General features: G+C 36.9%; 1 protein-coding gene across 4 annotated transcripts in view; it reads right to left on the reverse strand.

Moving 5' to 3' along the window:
• Positions 1-3,097: 3,097 nt before the first annotated feature.
• The window catches only part of LOC120534503 (serine/threonine-protein kinase PAK 2), a 37,232-nt gene continuing 18,314 nt past the window's right edge, over positions 3,098-22,015 (reverse strand). For all 4 annotated transcript variants that reach the window (XM_039762126.1, XM_039762122.1, XM_039762109.1 and 1 more), the window contains 13 exons: positions 21,599-21,699; positions 20,476-20,629; positions 20,217-20,248; positions 19,814-19,927; positions 19,396-19,522; positions 18,833-18,896; positions 13,994-14,042; positions 13,423-13,535; positions 11,926-12,043; positions 11,679-11,778; positions 8,082-8,278; positions 6,133-6,270; positions 3,098-3,687 (listed from right to left, as the gene is read on the reverse strand). In XM_039762126.1, the coding sequence (XP_039618060.1) occupies positions 3,601-3,687; positions 6,133-6,270; positions 8,082-8,278; positions 11,679-11,778; positions 11,926-12,043; positions 13,423-13,535; positions 13,994-14,042; positions 18,833-18,896; positions 19,396-19,522; positions 19,814-19,927; positions 20,217-20,248; positions 20,476-20,629; positions 21,599-21,699 (1,394 nt within the window). In that variant the 3' untranslated portion in view covers positions 3,098-3,600. The remainder of the gene's footprint in view (positions 3,688-6,132; positions 6,271-8,081; positions 8,279-11,678; positions 11,779-11,925; positions 12,044-13,422; positions 13,536-13,993; positions 14,043-18,832; positions 18,897-19,395; positions 19,523-19,813; positions 19,928-20,216; positions 20,249-20,475; positions 20,630-21,598; positions 21,700-22,015) is intronic.

Here is a 22,015-nt window from a genome sequence, read left to right on the forward strand (position 1 = left end):
ATAAAAAACTAGCATTCTTCCTAATCCTTAAAGCATATACACACCTAAATATCCAGAAAGAAAACCTGACATACTGTCCCATATTAAAATATGGGGTACCACCAAGTCCCTAACAACTGTACTATATGGGTAGATGTTGATTAAAACTTTCTATGTATCCACAAGAAAGAAAAAAAATTAAACCAGGGTTAACTCCTTCCTACATTACATGGCATGCTTATGTATGGTCTGCTTTCCCTGCTTTTTGTTAATGTGGCTAAATGCTTTTGGCACTGACAGAATGATACAATGTTATTTCTTTTCATGTTTTGAGAATTAATGTGTGTATCCAGAGAGAATTCTAACTTTTGCATGATACTACAGGATAGGTGGCAGCTGCTGTGACCTTAAGGCCACCAACTACAGGAAACACCTTTCCCTGCAACATTTTTTCAAAATAAACATATGCCTACTGAGAATGCTCATTAGGGACAACTGTACACCTGCTTATCCATACTTGATTGGCCAATCATGTGGCAGCAGCACAATGCATAAGATCAAGCAAATACAGGTCAAAAGCTTCACTTATAGTTCACATCAAACACCAAAATAGAGAAACAATGTGATGAAGTGCGGGGCATCGCTGTGTGTCCTGCAGTGGGTTGGCACCCTGCCCAGTATTAGTTCCTGCCTTGTGCCCTGTGTTAGCTGGGATTGGCTCCAGCAGACCCCCCGTGACCCTGTGTTCGGATTCAGCGGGTTGGAAAATGGATGGATGGATGTGATAAAGTGCAGATGTCCTGGGATTTACATGCACAACAGTATATAGCTTACTAAGAATGGTGTGAAAAACAAAAGCATCCAATGAGCAGCAGCTCTTCTTAATGACAGAGGTCAGAGAACAATGGCTATGGTAACTCAGATGGCCACTTTGTACAACTGGAGTGAACAGAAAAGCACAACAGATTATGCAGCACATCAAACCTTGAAGTGGATGGGCTACAAGAGCAGAAGACCATGATGGTTTCCACTCCCCTATGTCAAGAACAGAAAGTGGGCACAAACACACTAGTGGAAAAGTGGAAAAATGGAGCCTTCTCTAATAATTCTCATTTCTGCTGAGGCACACAGATGGTAGGGTCAGATTTTGGTGTCAACAGCTTGAATCCATGCACTCAATCTGCCACATGTCTACAGTCTAGGTTGGTGGTGGTTGTGTAATGATGTGGGTAATGTTTTCTTGGCATATTTTGAATTTATTATGTCAAGCAATCATTGCTTGAATGCTACAATCTATTTGAGTACTGTTGCTGTTCATGTACATCCCTACATGGCCACAATTTACTCATTCTCAAATGGTTACTTCCATCATGATAATGCACGATGTCACAAAGCAAAAGTCTTCTCAAACTGGTTTCATGAATATGGCAATGAGTTCTCAGAGCTGTTATAACTAAACATCTACAAACTGAACTGAATATTTCCATCTGTAAATGGACGTACAATTTTTTGTGACAAACAGGAAAAATGTGTTCAGATGCGGTCCCACTTCCAGACTTCATCAGCAGCTGCCTCCAAGGCTCTGTATTCCCAGTACATTGATGACTTTAGGTCCACTGGCCCTTCAATAAAAATGATTAAGTTTGCTGGTAGCACCACCATTGTAGGACTTAAAACTAATGGCAATGAAATAGAATAAAGAAAAGAGGTGTTGCATCTTGTGTCTTGCAAATAACCTGGTGCTCAATACCACCAAGACAGTGGAAATAGTAACTGACTTTCACAAATGGTAGTTACGACCTCTCCCACAAGAACTTAATGACTCTACAGTCAATATGATGGAATCCTTCAAATATTTGGGCACAACTATCGCAAACACTTTCAGCTGGGACATTTAACACAATTTCCATTACTAAGAAGGCACAGCAGTGGATGTATGCTTTTACATCAACTAAAGAAGTTAAATACTTTACCAAACCATTCTAGTACAATTCTACCACAACATAATTGAAGGTGTGATGACATTCTCCTTTATTTTCTAGTTTGTTTTAGTAACAGCCCACTACAAAAATAAATTACAGCATTTTGTGAGGTCTGGCTGTGCTCTTCCATCTGTTACAGACCTGTATGCATCTAGTGTCACTAATCATTTCAAAAAGGATCACCAAAGATTAATTTCACCCATGTCATAAATTTTTCCAAGAAGTCCATCTGGTAAATGTTTTAGGTTAATTAAAACTAAAAACACCTAAACAGTTTCTTTCCCGGAGCCAAAGCTTTCACAAGCCAGTAATTTAGCCTGTCCAAATGTGTTGTTTCACATATTGTATGAAGTGTTTGTGTACATACAGTACCAGTATATACTCTATATATACACCACACACACACTTTCACATTTCCTTCAAAATTGCAAAATAAACAATGGGTTTTAATGTGTTAATTTGTTATTTGTGCATGATGTTGTGTTATGTTACAAGCAGCTTTAAAGGTATCTGGTTAAAATCCTGTACATCAAGTAATTTCAAATAAAGTTGATTTTGATAGTTGCCACTCTAGCTGTTTATGATGTGCACGGATTATTCTGGAAGTAACTATTCACTATTTCGGAAAAAAGCATGTCAAAATATAGGTATAAATGTTTACTTTTTCCTAACTAATAATAAGACAGAGGATTGATAGTTTAGATAGTTTAGATAGTATAGATAGATAGATAGATACTTTATTAATCACAAGGGGAAATTCACATAATCCAGCAGCAGTATACTGATACAAAGATTAAAAGAAAGTGGTAGAAGTGATCAGTGAAATAGAGAAAAATAGAGATAAAAAGGTAAAAAGATAAAGTCATAAGATGAAGGAAAAACCACAAATGCATAAGTTTTTAATTCTTTTTTTCAGAAACAAAACATTTATTTAAAAAAATCTGGGAGTTAATCTTACAGAACTCAAATACAGTGATACTTTGTTTAAACTCTCCTTAAAACTGCAGATAAAAAATTCTAAACCATCAAGATGTCAAAGTTGTTAGTTAAAAAAGTTTACATATACATATATTTATATAAAACAACTACTCAAGATGACCTGATTTCTAGACTGCAGTTTCCTTTTTAAGTACATAATATACAAAACAATTAAAAAACTGGGAGTTTAGTCTCCCAAGTCCCAGTGAATTAGAAAGAAAAAGTTCACCCTTTACAGTAAATTTGTTTCTTTTTGCTCTATTTCATTAAAGGGAGAGGAAGCAAAAGAGGAGTAAAGGACAAGATACTAGAACAGAGAAGAACAATTTCAGTTGTAGCACATTTGCTGCAACTCCTTCAAGACCAGTAGATTTGAAAAACCGCCACTTGTTTCCTAATTTTTAGTGGCAGACAGGGTGGGCGTATCAAAAGAAAATTAAGAGGTGAAATACATGAAGGTGCCTAGGTTGAACAGAAAAGGAAAGGAAAAAATATCACAGAACAGTAACGGATTATCAAGTCCACAAGTGACACCCCTCAGTCTTTTTTCTTCCCCTGCTACAGTGACACCAATCTGTTTGCAGAGAAGTGGGGTAGATGGCCATCTAAGGTTAGAGATGGTGTTCTCTGGGCTTGTGCCTCTTGGAAGGCCATGTTGATTCTAGCGATTACTTTTCATTGCTTCTTTTGCTGCAAGGATGAGTGGTGTCAGGCTAGATAAAGGCTTTGCCAGTTTTAAGAATGGATGCTGAAAAAAAAAAATGAAAAAGAAGAAAGTTACTTCTGGGGATGTGAATTTACTCTGAGCTACCTGGGTACAGACCAGTTATTTTACGGACAATTTTGGAGTTACAGTAAATATAAATTTAGAATGCAGCAATAATCATTTACAGTATAAACATAAAATACTGAAACATGTTTATTCCAATTCAGTGCCACAGGAGGTCACAGCTATCCCAGCTGTGCAGGGCCCATGGCATAAAACAGGCCTGAACAGCACACCAAGTCTATTGCAAGGCCCACTGATACACATACTAGAACTGGGCCAATTTAGAATCACCAATTAACATAACCAAACATTTCTGGGGCTGTGAAAGGAAAACCCATGCACACATGGGAAAAAAACATGTAAATACTACACAGACAACTATCAGGCAATGAACTGAAACCCAGTATGCTGGATCTGTGAAGTGACAAGAGTTATCCACTATGCCACCCAGAGAGTATGATGTTTCTTCTAAATACACTATAGAAATAAATAAATAAATAAATAAATAAAGCGATGTTCAGAGAGAGAGAGAGATCAAGGTAACAACACTGTACTGAGGTTCTCTGTGAATGTTACTTTCAAACATCAAGAAAAGGATTTGAAGAGTTACTCTTTTCCCCTTATTCATTTGCAACACAGTTTACTTAGCAATGACAAGTAAAGGCCATGTCATATTGGACAAGTTTATCGCTTGTCAGTTGTAGCCTTCATTTATATTATTATCATAGCGAGAAGGAGGCAGTGCTCCTGTAATGACTCTTGTGTAATGTAATAGATCTAGTACCTTACTCCATCTAGTCCACGACTCTCCCTGACAAAATCAAACCTGTATGTATTTAGAAGGTAGGGGCAGGCTGTGTATGCACGACAGCTGACAACCAACGAATGCTCATTTAGAAGTATAGAATGCAGGTATGAGGAATAAGGTGGGCGGGTGTTTTGGGCATCACAAACAGAAAGGAGGTCTTGTCTGTCTGATGTTGTATGTCTTATGTACTATGAGAGAAAGAGAAAAAGAAAAAAGAGCCAAGACCACAGTTCAACTTACCGTACCCGTTAACACTTCATACAGCAACAACTCCATCATGCAATGTGTTATTGGCTGTCACAAGGAGGGATGAGCTAGACTCTGCTGGAAGTTAATCACTGATGGCATGTGACATGTTCAGCGATATTTCAGTCATGTAAACTAACATGGCCCAGTGATAAGATCAGCCGCTGCAGTTGGCAGTTCTGATGTGACATTGTCTTAAGACAATGCCTATATACAAGTTGAGCATTAAAAGTAGGGGTGCAATTTAAGTCTGTGATTTTACCTTACTCGTTGGTACTTTTTTTTGTCAGGATTGTTGTAGGTTGTGAGAAGCACTATATTATAAATTACTGATCAAGATTATTGTGTCTAAGAAACTGAAATTCTTATCAGACAGCTTCTTGTGCACATTCACTTATATTTCTCTTGGATTAAGACTACGAAGAACAGATGTATTACTGACTGGGGAAAGACTAGTATTAGACTGTTCATATTTTCAATTCGCAAGTGGCTGACTTTTTTTTTTTATTACTTAAAAAAATGAGGCAAGTATATGTACCGTGCTAGAATATCATAATTTTACATAAAGAACACAAACTAAAAAATGTTCTTTGCCTGGCAGCTGATCAAATTTATTTTAGGATAATAGGACTTCTTTCTCTCATTTGATAATTACACATTTCATTCCTTGTTCAAGATGACTGTGCACAACACATTCAAAACAAAATTATTGCCACTGTCTGAGCCATCAAAGCATGAAATGTTTGAAAGACACTAGAAGAGTAACTCTTAATCAAAAAGCAAAGAGTTTTACTAAGAAGACAGTGTGAGACCCCTTTAACATGCAGAAACACTTAATGCACTGTAGCACCATGGAACTTTGCCTTTAAAAACTTAAATATAATTATTTATAAATGCATAAAGGTTGTATTTACATCCAAGGCATTTCTCTGAAGTAATTCTGACAAGTTAGAATATAGGAGTATGAGAATCCAGCAGAAAAGAGCAGTGACTTTAGGACTGCCTCTAAGGGTTGATTTAAACAGGGCAAAGATGAGAGCTGAGCATCATGCATGGTCAATGATCTTATACCCAAGTAACCTCCTACCTTCTCCAGACAGATGCATACCAAATTTTTCCTACAGACACTCTGGATGCAATTAAAAATACATCTAAAATCAATAGAAACTGAACTATGGTTTAACAGTGGATAAAAATGTATTGTATAAAAACATGACAGAACTTAATTTACATTCCTAAAATATCAATGAGAGACTTAAAGGCTCAATTTCCCCCATTTATTTTACACTCGAAGGAAGATCATGGTCTGACACAGACAAGTCATGCATTACATCACAAATAAAACTTTGCGCCAAATTTACTTTCCTTACCTGAAGAAGCTCTTTGCCACTCCCTCTTTTCTCCACATCCATTTCAAGGCAACGATTAAGGAAATCCCGGAAAATAGGAGATAGTTTCTCAGGATTCTGCAATTCTGGTGTTCCATTGGTGGCAATAAGATACAAAGCCTGTGTGGGTGGTAAATAATCTATTAGTAGATGTTAGCAGTATTAGTTTAATAAAACTTGAAAAAGATGAGAATGGTGATATAAAGTAATGCACACATACACACATACACTGCTCAAAAGAATTAAAGTCAATGAAACTTATGGGATATTAATCTGGTCAGTTCAGTAGCAGAGGGGGTTGTTAATCAGTTTCAGCTGCTGTGGTGTTGATGACCCCCAAAACAGGAATGGTTTAACAAGTGGTGGCCACTGACATTTTTCCCTCCTCATCTTTTCTGACTGTTTCTTCACTAGTTTTGCATTTGGCTACAGTCAGTGTCACTACTGGTAGCATGAGGCTATACCTGGACCCTACAGAGGTTGCACAGGAAGTCCAACTTCTCCAGGATGGCACATCAATACGTGTCATTGCCAGAAGGTTTGCTGTGTCTCCCTGCAAAGTCTCAAGGGCATGGAGGATATTCTAGGAGACAAGCAGTTACTCTAGGAGAGCTGGAGAGGGCCATAGAAGGTCCATAACCCATCAGCAGGACCAGTATCTGCTCCTTTGGGCAAGGAGGAACAGGATGAGCACTGCCAGAGCCCTACAAAATGACCTCTAGCAGGCCACTGGTGTGAATGTCTCTGACCAAACAACCAGAAAGACTTCATGAGGGTGACCCAAGGGCCCCATGTCCTCTAATGGGCCCTGAGCTCACTGCCCAGCAGCATGCAGCTCGATTGGCATTCGCCATAGAATACCAGAATTGGCAGATGCACCACTGGTGCCTTGTGCTTTTTACAGATGAGAGCAGGTTCACCCTGAGCACGTGACAGAAGTGAAAGGGTCTGGAGAAGCCATGGAGAACATTATGCTGCCTGTAACATCATTCAGCATGAGCAGTTTGGTGGTGGGTTAATGATTGTCTGGGGAGGCATATCCATGGAGGGTCACACAGACCACTACAGGCTTGACAAAGGCTCCTTGGCTGCCATTAAGTATCAGGATGAAATCCTTGGACCCATTGTCAGACCCTATGCTGGTACAGTGGCTCCTGGTGCACGACAATTCCTGGCCTCATGTGGTGAGAGTATGCAGGCAGTTCCTGGAGGATGAAGGAATTGATACCATTGACTGGCCACCACACTTTCCTGACCTAAATCCAATAGAACACCTCTGGGACATTATGTTTTGGTCCATCCAATGCCACCAGGTTGCACCTCAGACTGTCCAGGAGCTCAGTAATGCCCTGGTCCAGATCTGGGAGGAGATCCCCCACAACACCATCTGTCATCTCATTAGAAGCATGCACCAATGTTGTCAGGCATGTATACAAGAACACAGGGGCCATACAAAGTGCTACGTACAATTTTGAGTTGCTGCAATTAAATTTTGGCAAAATGGACTAGCCTGCCACATAATTTTTTCACTCTGATTTTTGGGGCGTCTTTGAATTCAGGGCTCTGTAGGTTGATCATTTTCATTTCCATCAAACAAACAATGTGGCATCCTTTCGTTCCTAACACATTACCCAGTCTATATCAGTATAAATATCCAGGAGGATTTCTTTTTCCCATTGAGATCTGATGTGTTTTCAAACTGTTCCTTTAATTTTTGAGCAGTATATATATATATATATATATATATATATATATATATATATATATATATATATATATATATATATATATATATATATATATATATATATATATAATAAATAAATATCTAAAATTAAGAATGTTGACCTGTTTTTAATTGAATCTCAAAGCATCACAAGGGAAATATCTAAATTCTTTGAAGGATGCTGTGAGTGCTAGAATCAACTTACCCTTAGAGGATTTTCATTGAGGTATGGTGGTTCGCCTTCAACCATTTCAATGGCCATGATCCCCAAAGACCATATGTCCACTTTAGGACCATAAGCTTTCCGCGTCACAACTTCTGGTGCCATCCAGTATGGTGTGCCAACCATCGTACTGCGTTTGCTCTGTTCAGGAGTTATTTGGGCACAAAAGCCAAAATCAGCTGTAAACAAATTAATTATTTATTAATTGATAAATATATATTTAAACAAGTGTACACTTATCCCTGAAAAAATCTCAAAAGAAAAATGCAGTTTTTGTAGGTGCAAACCTTTCTCATACATGCAGGTCAGTGGAATACAATGCAACTACCTTCACCTTCCGTCAACAGAATTATTTTGTCCACCTGATGAATGTTGGTAAACAAGTCTAGGTTCCAAGTTTGTCCTGTTTTGAGTAATGTACATGTACATCAGTATGCTGACAGAAAAAACTCTGAATCATTCTTAACCAAGGGCGGGCATCAAATCAGAACAGTCAGACTCCTTAGAGAACATTGTCAACAGGGTACTACCAACTGACTCTCTCTCTCTCTACTGGTTTCAACAATCAAAAGTAGAAAGTTTAACAATTTATGAAGGCATGTGATTTCAAGGAACAGCCTACCTAACCTTAATTTACAGGATTGTTATTGTTTTTTGAGCTTGTCATAGATTACTGTGTTTAAACTAAAGATTTCACATATCTGCTACCATAGCATCCATGGCTAAAAAAAGCAAGCATGAAATGCACTGCTGTGGGGAAATGGGGTGAATCAATTGATTTTTAATTATCGGCTTTGCTTTTGGCATTGGTAATAGTTGATGAGATCAGTAATCTGATATCTCTCTTTATCTTTCTTACTTTTTAAGAAACATAATCCACCCGTCCATCCATTATCCCACCTGCTATATCCTAACTATAGGGTCATAGGGGTCTGTTGGAGCCAATCCCAGCCAACACAGAGCACAAGGCAGGAAACAAGCAAACCTCGCAGGGCGTGCACACACAAACACACTAGGGACAATTTAGAGTCGCCAATGCACCTAACCTGCATGTCTTTGGACTGTGGGAGGAAACCGGAGCACCCGGAGGAAACCCACGCAGACACGGGGAGTACATGCAAACTCGACACAGGGAGGATCTGGGAAGCGAACCCAGGTCTCCTAACTGCGAGGCTGCTCTTCAATTTAGCATTTAGATATAAAACAATCTAATGTGTTTCTTAAATCCTGTCCTTGTGTCCATTTAGATGAAGCAATCATGTCATAAAAAGCAAGTCTTATTAGGCACTGCAATAGAATAGAATAATAACATTTTCTCAATGCAAAATAAGTTAATCAAATAATCAATAAGATTGGACTGTATACATTTTTAAGGCAGGTTAATTAGAAAAACAATTCTAACATTCCTAGTTTGCATGTATGTTCTATTTTTGGCTAGCTATTTACTGGTTTTACCTTTAAAAACTGAAAGTGAAAATTTGAACACAAAAGTAGGGAGGCATTTCTGGAAAATATCAAAGGTTCACCATATCTTTGAGAAATGGCAAATGTACACTTCTCCTGGAGAGAAGCTTCCCCTTTTAAAAAAAAAATAAAATAAAAATAAAATAAAATAATTAAGTCTTTGAATGCCATGTTATGATATCCAAACAACATTTTTCAAAAATGTTGGTTTTTGCTTAAAAATGAATAGGATGGATGTTTTTTATGAAAACTGATCTCTGCAAAAGTGAAAGTGGCATGCAGAATTTAGTGTTTTTGTGATTTTCTAGAAAATATTTTGCCTTGCTCGCAGAATGATTTTAGCTTTATGTCCACTCCTGGAAGAGTAGTCTTAGAAAAGAAAAGAAAAAAAGTCTTGGACAAGAGTCAGTATGGCTTGATCTGTGGTTTAGTGGAACTCCAAAAATTCAGAACTGGCTGTGCATGCTTCTCCACAGACAGCAATAACGTTTTCAGAATATTTCCTTGCATTTTGCTTGTTCCATGATGTCTATCAGAAGATCTTCATTTTGATAATAGAAATAATGTATAATTTTGGCCTCTATTTGTAATGAATGCAATTCATCAGTCATCTTTATTAACCATAGTTTTAAAATTAACCTATCCAGTTCATCTCTCTGATTAATCCTTTCGCAGTTAAAACTGCATTATTTCTTATGGATGAAAACAGCAAAAAAAAAAAAGAGTAGCTTTTATTTCTCCCAAGTACAGGTAGTCCCCAGGTTACGGACATCCGACCTACGACATACAAACAGGGCCCCGTCATCCTCAGCCTGGGGACGCTGCAAGCGGTGGCTGGACAGAGACTGGAGGGGGGGCGATTTCGCTGCTTGTGAAGTGTAGCGTCCCTTGGGCGGCTCCCGACGGCAAGCGGTTTCACTGCCCGCCCACCACACACGGCTGCCCGTTCATTCTCGGTGGGCAGCTGGTAATGCTGCAAGCGGTGACTCAGTTGTGGCTGAACGGAGGCCACTGAGGGTGAACGGGGCGGCGGGAGTTAGCATTGTAGTGTGTCTCGGATGGTTGCATGTTGAATGGGGGCGGTGGTGCGGCAGACAGTATACTGTAGTGGAGGTGACTGTGAGGTGGGCTGGGGATGAACCGCCCCTCGCTGCCCCCATTCATTCTCAATAGCAAGCCTGCTTATACTGTTACGCACATAGCAGGAAGTTGTCTCTTGTCAGTACAGGGTGGCCCAGGCCTAATTATGCAGATCCAGATCGTCTGGATGACTTTGATTCATGCAGGGATGATTCCAGTGTGGCGCAAAGACGATTCTTCATGTCGTCAGTTCGCACACTTCTCGATGGGACGGGATTTTTCGGGTGATTTTCTATGTAATAAATTGAATTAAGTTATAGCGTAATAAAAATTGCATGATTAGATCTTTACCACCCTATACATCAGACGTGTTGATGTCTAATGCCTTCCTGCTGTGATAACATGTACAGTGCTGTGCAGAAGAGCTCATCTTAACCTTTTGTCGTTACCCTTCTAGAATGTCTCTGAAACACAAATCTGATGCAAGTGCTGGTGATATAGTAAAGAAGAGAAAAAACATCATCATTGGAAATAAAGTAGAAATAATAAACAGGTCAGAAAGAGTTGAAACTCCATCATTCATTGTCAGAGCGCTTGGTTACAGTCGGTCAACAATAGAATTTATTAAAATAATGTGCCTGTTCTGACTTACATACAAATTCAACTTAAGCACAAACCTACAGTCCCTATCTCGTATGTAACCCGGGGACTGCCTGTATTTCTATTTAAAGCCCTAAAAATCATACAGATAAAAATACTTTTTTCACAACATTGTGCAAATAAACTATTGTTACATGTGTGAATCAAGAATACAAACAAAAATAGCCACAATTTTCAAAAATACTATGAATACTGTCTGCAGTTTTTTCATTGCCAGAGAAGACTGATTCAAAGTGGTAACAGCAAAAGATGTAAACAAACTAAAGCAGGACAATTAAAAAATGGGGGTTATATGGCAGCCCAAAAAGGTAGTTACATAAATATATCAAAAGATGGACAAGAAAAATGGTAAAATCAAAACATTAAAACACTCACTGAGCTTCACAGAGCCATCCATCCCAAGTAGTACATTGTCGCTTTTTATGTCTCTGTGGATCACCTGATTGGCATGCAGAAACTCCAGAGCTTGTAAACACTATGGTGGTTAGAAAAAACAAAAAAGGGAAAACTTAGGTCTGTTTACTTGTTTAAGTAATGCATTGAAACTAACAAACATAAAGCTTTATTTTTAACTGTAACCCTTGAAGTATAGTGAAATGGATAAGCATGAACTGTCACTTACTTCTCTGCACACAGCAGCAATTTGAGCCTCATCCATGCAGGTCTCTGTCACCACATCTGTTAGGGATCCTCCAGCTAGGTACTCCATTACCACAAAGAGTTCATCACCCACAAGAAAACTGCAAATAATGAATAAATAAAACCATGTCTCAATTAAAAAAATGAGGTCTGACATGAGTTTAAAAATCTACAGGTGCATTTTCCCCGGAATTATATTTGCTTTTGATGTATTGCCTTCAGGTTCTGCCTCCGCATACTCAGTATTTTATGCAAAACAATCATCTTATTCAAAAACATCAAGACTAAACTGCTTTAAAATCTCATCAAAAAGAACCACATACAGATATCATCATATAACATGAGAAGACATACAAAGTAAAAAGAATATAAATGACCAAATGCCAAAACACAAATGAAAATTTATATATGCTAATGCAATCTTAGCATACTTTGTGTAGATAAACAAAGTTTGACCATGCCTCCAAAATATGCAGCATCACTGCTCACACCACTGTCACGACAACAGTTTTTCACTTTTGCAAAATATCCAACAGGTGTCAGTAATGGCACTAATAAAGCATTTCTTTAACATAACGAGATATAAATCAGAAACATGATATTAACTTTCATTGGTACAGTATGTAAATGACGCTCATCTGTAGCATATGAAATTAATTGCATCATAAATTACAATTTAACAGACTAGCCATTTTAAGTCAATTTAAACAGTGGATGAGTGTAAATCAAATCCTTAAATTCAGCAAAAAATGAAGATGATCATCACTGCAGACCCTATACTGTATAAACATTTCAAAACAATGATGACCCATTCTAGATGTACATGTGTGCATCTTCAAAAAAGTAGAGGCATTATATTTATAGAATGAGGTAATCGTTTTTACAACAAATAATAATGTACAAAATCAAATAAATATGTTAAAACTGTGTTTAAAAATAAATCTACCTCCTATAATTTGGACTCTTGACTGACTACACTGTACAACACAGAAAGGGTAAGGACTAAACAACCAACCCGTCCCAAAGAATTTCTCATTCTTTCACCAAATCAGAATCCCATTCATTATTGTTAGAACAATGAAATAAAAACGCAGGCCAAACCCAGTGAATAATTAACATACTTTACCAGGTTTTCATCAAGAAGTCTAATTTAAGTTCAGATATAAATTGTTTAGTATGTTTTTTAACCAGAACGGGTAACTTACTCTGATCTTTGGGGATTTAGTAAACACCCAAAAATCAACAAAAAGCCAAAATGTGAAAAGTGCATTTATTTAAGGACAGCATATTCCTATCAGCTAATATATTAACAGGAATTCAGTGCATCTAGTGTTACATTTCAAATTATACACATATATGTACATAGATTAATTAAGATTTGTTGATGGTTTTCTTTGCATTTCTAAACAACAAACCACAGAATGCATAATCCAAAACAATAAACAAAAATTGAATACACCTTTTGGTGCAACTGCCGTACCTGTCCAAAAAATTGACTATGTTTGGATTCTTCAGTTCTTTCATGACTAGAATCTCATTGATGATAAGCTCCTTCTTTGGTTGTTTTTGCAAGTTTATTTGTTTAATGGCAACCTTTGACATAAAAAAGTTTCTGCGTTATCAAATACAACAGTAATGAGCAATTCTTAAATCAAAACATGGGAGTATTGCCCTAAATTCTAAACAGCCACAGTGCTTCATATTTTCATTGTAACTACATTTTAACCAAAGGCAAATTATCCCGCTAATCAATGAAGCTAGCTATTTTTTTTTTGTTTTGCTCTAAAAGAACTATAGGTTTTATTGTACAATTTTCTTACACATTCATTTCACACAATTCATCTAAAATTTAGGTTTTACATTAAATTTGCTTTGTACCATCCAAAACAAATACTATATTATCCTTTCTCTTTGGATATGTGCCAAACTTTTGCCTGTATAGCATTTAAAAACTATTGATAAAAATTTGAAAGAACATACATAAGAAATATGTATAACTTGACATCTATACTGGTGAAAAAGTTAAAGTAAAACTAAAAATGAAAGCTTACCTCTTGTCCAGTAGCAACATCAATGGCTGTGAATACTGTACCAGATGCTCTAAAGCAAAATCACAAAACTTAGTGAAATTATTTTTCAATAAGCAATACATAAACAAATCAGGCATGTTCTCATAAAGATGTTTTTAAAAAATGTATTAAATGAAATTCGTTCCCAGTGTTCATAATGTCAATGTCCACTGCTCCTTCCTCTTGTGAATTGCCCTAGCTACATCATGTACAGTGGTGTGAAAAACTATTTGCCCCCTTCCTGATTTCTTATTCTTTTGCATGTTTGTCACACAAAATGTTTCTGATCATCAAACACATTTAACCATTAGTCAAATATAACACAAGTAAACACAAAATGCAGTTTTTAAATGATGGTTTTTATTATTTAGGGAGAAAAAAAAAATCCAAACCTACATGGCCCTGTGTGAAAAAGTAATTGCACCCTGAACCTAATAACTGGTTGGGCCACTCTTAGCAGCAATAACTGCAATATAGTGTTTGCGATAACTTGCAATGAGTCTTTTATAGCGCTCTGGAGGAATTTTGGCCCACTCATCTTTGCAGAATTGTTGTAATTCAGCTTTATTTGAGGGTTTTCTAGCATGAACCGCCTTTTTAAGGTCATGCCATAGCATCTCAATTGGATTCAGGTCAGGACTTTGACTAGGCCACTCCAAAGTCTTCATTTTGTTTTTCTTCAGCCATTCAGAGGTGGATTTGCTGGTGTGTTTTGGGTCATTGTCCTGTTGCAGCACCCAAGATCGCTTCAGCTTGAGTTGACGAACAGATGGCCGGACATTCTCCTTCAGGATTTTTTTGGTAGACAGCAGAATTCATGGTTCCATCTATCACAGCAAGCCTTCCAGGTCCTGAAGCAGCAAAACAACCCCAGACCATCACACTACCACCACCATATTTTACTGTTGGTATGATGTTCTTTTCTGAAATGCTGTGTTCCTTTTACGCCAGACGTAACGGGACATTTGCCTTCCAAAAAGTTCAACTTTTGTCTCATCAGTCCACAAGGTATTTTCCCAAAAGTCTTGGCAATCTTGGAGATGTTTCTTAGCAAAATTGAGACAAGCCCTAATGTCCTTTTTGCATAACAGTGGTTTGCGTCTTGGAAATCTGCCATGCAGGGTGTTTTTGCCCTGTCTCTTTCTTATGGTGGAGTCGTGAACACTGACGTTAATTGAGGCACGTGAGGCCTGCAGTTCTTTAGACGTTGTCCTGGGGTCTTTTGTGACCTCTCGGATGAGTCGTCTCTGCGCTCTTGGGGTAATTTTGGTCGGCCGGCCACTCCTGGGAAGGTTCACCACTGTTCCATGTTTTTGCCATTTGTGGATAATGGCTCTCACTGTGGTTCGCTGGAGTCCCAAAGCTTTAGAAATGGCTTTATAACCTTTACCAGACTGATAGATCTCAATTACTTCTGTTCTCATTTGTTCCTGAATTTCTTTGGATCTTGGCATGATGTCTAGCTTTTGAGGTGCTTTTGGTCTACTTCTCTGTGTCAGGCAGCTCCTATTTAAGTGATTTATTGATTGAAACAGGTGTGGCAGTAATCAGGCCTGGGGGTGGCTACGGAAATTGAACTCAGGTGTGATACACCACAGTTAGGTTATTTTTAACAAGGGGCAATTACTTTTTCACACAGGGCCATGTAGGTTTGGATTTTTTTTCTCCCTGAATAATAAAAACCATCATTTAAAAACTGCATTTTGTGTTTACTTGTGTTATATTTGACTAATGGTTAAATGCGTTTGATGATCAGAAACATTTTGTGTGACAAACATGCAAAAGAATAAGAAATCAGTGACAAACATGCAAAAGAATAAGAAATCAGAAAAGGGGCAAATCGTTTTTCACACCACTGTAAATAGCTGTTGTGTTCACAGAGTTCCACTCTTTGGAATACTGACTTTTAAAGTCACACTTCATGCAACATTCACATCTGTTTTGTTTATAATCTATCTGTGCAGGTGCTTTACACTTTATTCTCCCATTAACAAGATATAACTATGCTGTAAAATGTAACAAATAATATATTAATTTAATGTTTTACAAGGTCTCATGCATTTTTTTTTTTTTTTAAACTCTGAGGGGTTGGAATTTGTGGAGTTTCAAATTATAAGCTCATGTGAGAGCTGCTTATGCTTTAACTTAAATTGAAAGTTAGTAATTCATTCATTGGTGTGGGGCTACAAAAGTGTACTGTACTCTGCCTTAAGCATCATTATTAAACACTCAGTATGTGTTTGTGTGTGTATAATAAACACAAATACATATATATGTACTAGTGCTGACTTTGCCACTAAAACCAGCTTTTGCACCTCAGTACCAATATCAAAACAATAGCAAAGCAAATAAAATGCAAAATTTATATTTTTCCAATAAAAATGATTTATAAAACACAGTATACTAATAAAATATTTCTCTATTTTGATTAATTTAAAATGTTTACTATTTGAAATATTTCAACAAAAATGTCAGCAAAATACACAATGAAAATCTTTTCTGACAGCTTTTGAATCAATTAAATTTAAATCTGGAACAAGACACACTTCAAAATGTTCTTGGGGATAATAAATAGTATTAGTACACTTCAAATTTTCTTGTTTTTACTGTTAAATATCTCATAACTGTTGAATTCTGAACTCCTGTAAATCACTGGGATGAATAGAGATAAATGCCTGGAAAGATTCACTATGGTGTGAATCTTTGTTGGTCGACCACTCCTGGGGAGGGTAACAATGGTCTTGAATTTCCTCCATTTGTACACAATCTGTCTGACTGTGGATTGGTGGAGTCCAAACTCTTTAGAGATGGTTTTGTAACCTTTTCCAGCCTGATGAGCATCAACAACTCTTTTTCTAAGGTCCTCAGAAATCTCTTTTGTTCATGCCATGATACACTTCCACAAACGTGTTGTGAAGAGCAGACTTTGACAGATCCCTGTTCTTTAAATAACACAGGGTGCCCACTCACACATGATTGTCATCCCATTGATTGAAAACACCCGACTCTAACTTCACCTTTAAACTAACTGCTAATCCTAGAGGTTCACATATTTTTGCCACTCACAAATATGTAATACTAGCAAAATAGCTGCGTTTCGCAGAGGAGAATTAGTGTGTTAAAGAAGTTATGAAAAAGAAAAGGAAACATTTTAAAAATAACATAACCTCATTGTCAATGTAATTATTTTATCACTGTTATGAGTGTTGCTGTCATCAAGGATTTGATCATCATTATTTCTTTCAATCAGGTTCGTATTTGGAGGACGTGTTGTTTTGAAGTTACATTCCGTGTTTGTCAACCGTTGTAAAGATAACAGGTTTCATTCATCGAAGTGTTCACTACCCAAATCGCGACTTGTGAATGTAAGATGTTTAACAGGCATTCCCGGTATTAACTTGTGCTAAACGTACCATGGTGTGATGTAAGGGGAACGGACTGTAAAAAGGCATGGAGGCGCGTATTTTGAACGAAAAGGGAGAAGACAGCGAAGGAGTGGAAAAGTGAGAAGGAAAACTGTTTAAATAAAGAGCTAGGAAGGTGAATGGAAAGAAGCAGCCAGCGGTAAAGCAAGGAAGACTCTGTAATAAGGATGGTTGGGTGCACGTACAAGGTGTAACAATAAGATTGTTAAGCCTTATGATAATGTTCCCGCACGGAGGGTTAAGAAAGAGTCTCATTTATACCCTGCGTCCTCTCAGTAAACTTGTATCTTGCGAATATCGTATTCGTCGTAGGCATGACAAACGCCAGCGGCAGCGTGTCTATGAACTTAAGGTTTACACCGTGCTTTGTTTCCGCAGTAGCTGCACTTATGAATATGCTTGTATGTGTCACTTGCTTCATATTCTTTTGCTGCCTTTTCAATTGTGTAATGCGTTTTTGGAACAGGTTTCATTCATCAAAGTGATCACCACCCAAATCGGTAATCGTGAATCCAAGATGTTTAATAAGCATTCCCGGTATTAAGTTGTGTATTTGCCTGCGGATATTTAGCGGCAGCGCATCTATGAACGTAATTTAAACATAAGCTTTACACCTTGCTTTCCTATTGATATATGTACAACGGCTTGTTCAGCATCAGAGGGTTTCCGCAGTAGCTGCACTTATGAATATGCTAAGCACAGTCCTTCACCCACGAATATTTACCTTATATGGGCAGGCACTCAATTACGTGGGAGGCGTGATGATGCAGGACGCAACTCCGCCTCACACGGCGACCGAGCTGCAGGCTATGGCCGTATATATGGACGAAAGTAGGTTCCAGTTATGACCGTTATGCGTAGTATTTCGAAATGAAACCTGCCTAACTTTTGTAAGTAAGCTGTAAGGAATGAGCCTGCCAAATTTGAGCCTTCCACCTACACGGGAAGTTGGAGAATTAGTAGTGAGTGAGTGAGTCAGTCAGTGAGGGATTTGCCTTTTATTAGTATAGATTCGATCATTTTCCTCAATAGATAAATGACCAAGTGTAATATTTTTGTCTATTTGTTTAACTGGTTTCTCTTTATCTACTTTTAGGACTTGAGTGAAAATCTGATGATGTTTTAGGACATATTTATACAGAAATATATAAAATTCTAAAAGGTTCACAAACTTTCAAGCACAACTGTATAATCACTTTACTAATTTTGCATTTTTTAAGCCTTGCACAAATAATTTGATCAATTTTTTCACATCAAGGTTGAACAAAATTAAAGTATTTCACTTTAAATACTGTATTTTTTGTTTTCTGTCCTCTCAGATTTTTTTTTTTTTTTTTGAATGTACTGCTTGACATTCATCTAGAATTTAAGACGACTTGTGAAATTCAGCACTCACCCCTGACCAATCTTCTCATATCTGGTATATTTCTTCTTAGGATCTCCAATACTAACTATAGTTCCTAAAAATAAGCAAACAAACAAACAAATAAATATATTTTATATATGTCAAGTTTTTTTTCTGTCTTTAGATATTTGAATGCGGTTAAAAACTCTATAGAGGGATGTTTATAGTTTGGCTACAAACACCCCCTACAATTCTACCATAACAGGCACTTTTTTGTTCATTACAGTAAAAATGTCTGTCACTATCATGTTTTTGACCTGCCATTTTTAAACTCTCATAAACAAGTATGGAACAATCTCAGCATTTCTGCACATATCTCTCTTATGCTCACTTGTTTGGATAAATTCAGTTGACTGGACATGATGTCCCACAGTTGACAGTTCATGTCAGAGCACAAACCAACCATGAAGTGTGAAAAAAATTAAATAATACTTGCACAACAGACACTGCTATGTGCTTTAAAGAATGAAGTTTACACTCTCTCAGTTGGTTACTGTGTGGTACAAAGCAACACCTGATTTAGATAAAAATATGAGAGAATAAAAAGGCCATACTCAATTTTTCCATGATCTCTTCATCAGTCATTTTAGCCTTCTTCTTCTGTCGGTCAATTCCTTTAGCATCTCCATCACTATGAGGAACAGGTGCAGGGGTTGGGTCAATGACGGAGCGTGTGTATACCTATTTGCAGAAAGTTAGAATCAAGCAAGTAAGTACAAGTAAGTACACCCAGATAAACAACAAAAAGGTAATAAATTATGGACCAGAAAGATTAATTCAATTAGATCACAACTTTCAGGACACTACCTATGTTCACAGTTCTAACTGAACATTCTCAACTATATTAGTTCATGATATTTAAAAAAAATCAAACTTTTAAGACAAATGGAACTTTCCTAACTTGGACTAAAAAAAATATATAAAGAATTTGGTTATAAGAACACTGGAAATATAATTTTGTAAATTACTTACAGACTTGGTATGCTCTGGCCGAGGTGCTACAACAGGAGGTGGTGCTTCCTCATCATCATCCTCTTCCTCATTAAAAGCATTTATAGCAGACTGTTCAGTCCCCTTCTTTGTAGGCTAAAAACAATAGCCAATTAGAAAAAAGTTCTGATACAAGTGTTAACAAGATGAATTTTAAGCACAGAATTTATTATTTTTAAATCCATACTTGACTAAATATTTCGTTAGAAAATCTGTAGCATGGTTACTCTGAAAGGGATATATGATAGTGAGCCCTGCCATTTAGAAATGGCAACATGAACAATACTGGCAAGGATGCCAAGTTCACTGGAAATAAAAGCTAAAAAAAACAACAAAAAACTAACAATTAAACAATTTCAAAATATTACTAAAAGTGAACACTTACTGCTTGAACTCCTGAAGGGAAACCATCTTTGTCTGCAAAAAGGTACAAAGTAGTTATCAGGTAAATTATTTTAACATTGCATTAGTTTTAAAAATAAAATGCTTTAGAACAGCTTTTCTTAGTTGCATTAACATGATTATTTTCAGAAGACTACAAATACAAATTGATTTTTTCTGGAATAAATCAGACACTGTGCAGCCAAATTTCCTTCCAAAGGGAGAAGAGATATACAAATGATAACATAAAGATGGCCTCTTACCTGAGGCTGAGAAGCTGAGGTATTTCTGCTTTGCTGTATCAGTGGTTGAATCATAGAATTTGAGAACATCCAAGACTGCCTGCGGATTTTTCTTTTGCTCAGATTTGGTGATGTTGGACGTTTGAAGCAGTCGTGCCCATTGTTCCGGCATACCCTAAATCAAATTTGGAATTTTGGCATCACTGTACAAACTTCCAATCGTGGTCAGACAAGGAGACAGACTAAGTTGTACTGGTGTTATTCAAACCGTAGCCATAACCACTGTAACCTTTATTTTAAATGTCACTTTTATGTAAATTAAACATACCCTCAAATTGAATTTCATTATAAAAGTAAACACTGTCTACTTATTGTACATTAGTACAGACTATTGTCTGGTTAAACAACCTATTAGAATAGTAATCTTTACAACATTTTGATAATAGCACAATATGTGAAGAAACTGCGAATACAGAGTAATGCAAAACAAATGACTTGACTGTACTGGATACTAGCAGAATGCCATGGGTACACTCTCAACTAAACAGAATCTTGTCATTACTTAAATAGTTATCTTTTCCATTCTTAATGCAGGTTCTCAGCATTGATCATCCCATTTAAATATCTCACTAATCACAAAAAAGTTAAAAAGAATAAAAAGGTGCTAAGGTATACTTTACAATTCTCTGCAAGGCATGCAAGTCAAGACGATTAGGATTCAACTGTAAAAGGCAATTATGAAGCCAAATTATCAATAATTTGGGTAGTTCTGTGTATTAAATGTAGAACATAAAGGCACTAAAGTTTAAGAAAGAGTTACTATAAGTTTATTCTAGGAAAGTATGGTCTAAGCTACACATTCTCAGTTAAATCAAATGGAAGCCAATTAGTGACATGATGAAATAATTTAAATTCAGAGACTAACTCAAGTAGATGCCAGTTTCCATTTTAAATATCCACTGCTCATTAAGAACTTTATGGAAAATAAGGAAGCAGGTTGATATACCGTAAAACAAGTAGATTTGCTGATCTGAAAGGACTGTTCTTGCAAAAACTCCTTATATACAGCTTACACCAGTGACTAACTGCTTATTTTGTTTCATAAATATCTGAATACATGAAAACGACAAGAATTTACACTCACAGTAAACTCCCCTGTGACAGAGTCAAAACCAACATGAATGGTGTGTTCAAAGTCGGATGGTGGTGAAATCTCTGGACGCTCTTTCTCCTTTTTCCTACCACCTTGGATTAAAAGTAATAAAAAATACATTTTTAGAAACAAGAATATAATCGACCTAACAAGCTCACATATACATCTATAATTCAAAATTATTGCTGAGCATTATAGTATATCTGCACACAAGACTATGTTTTGTCAAATTTCTAAAGTTACTTATGTGGCAACTACACTTTTTTATTCCTCCATAATAAAGCAATAAAAGACAATTACATCAAAATCACTAAATGAAAGTCACACAACTACCAGATGCAAGTAAACATCGCTATAGAGCTGAAATATGAAAAAAATGTAAGAATTAATTTTCCTTGAAGCAGCTGA

Source organism: Polypterus senegalus, chromosome 1 (assembly GCF_016835505.1).
Source record: "Polypterus senegalus isolate Bchr_013 chromosome 1, ASM1683550v1, whole genome shotgun sequence".
Taxonomy (NCBI): domain Eukaryota; kingdom Metazoa; phylum Chordata; class Cladistia; order Polypteriformes; family Polypteridae; genus Polypterus; species Polypterus senegalus.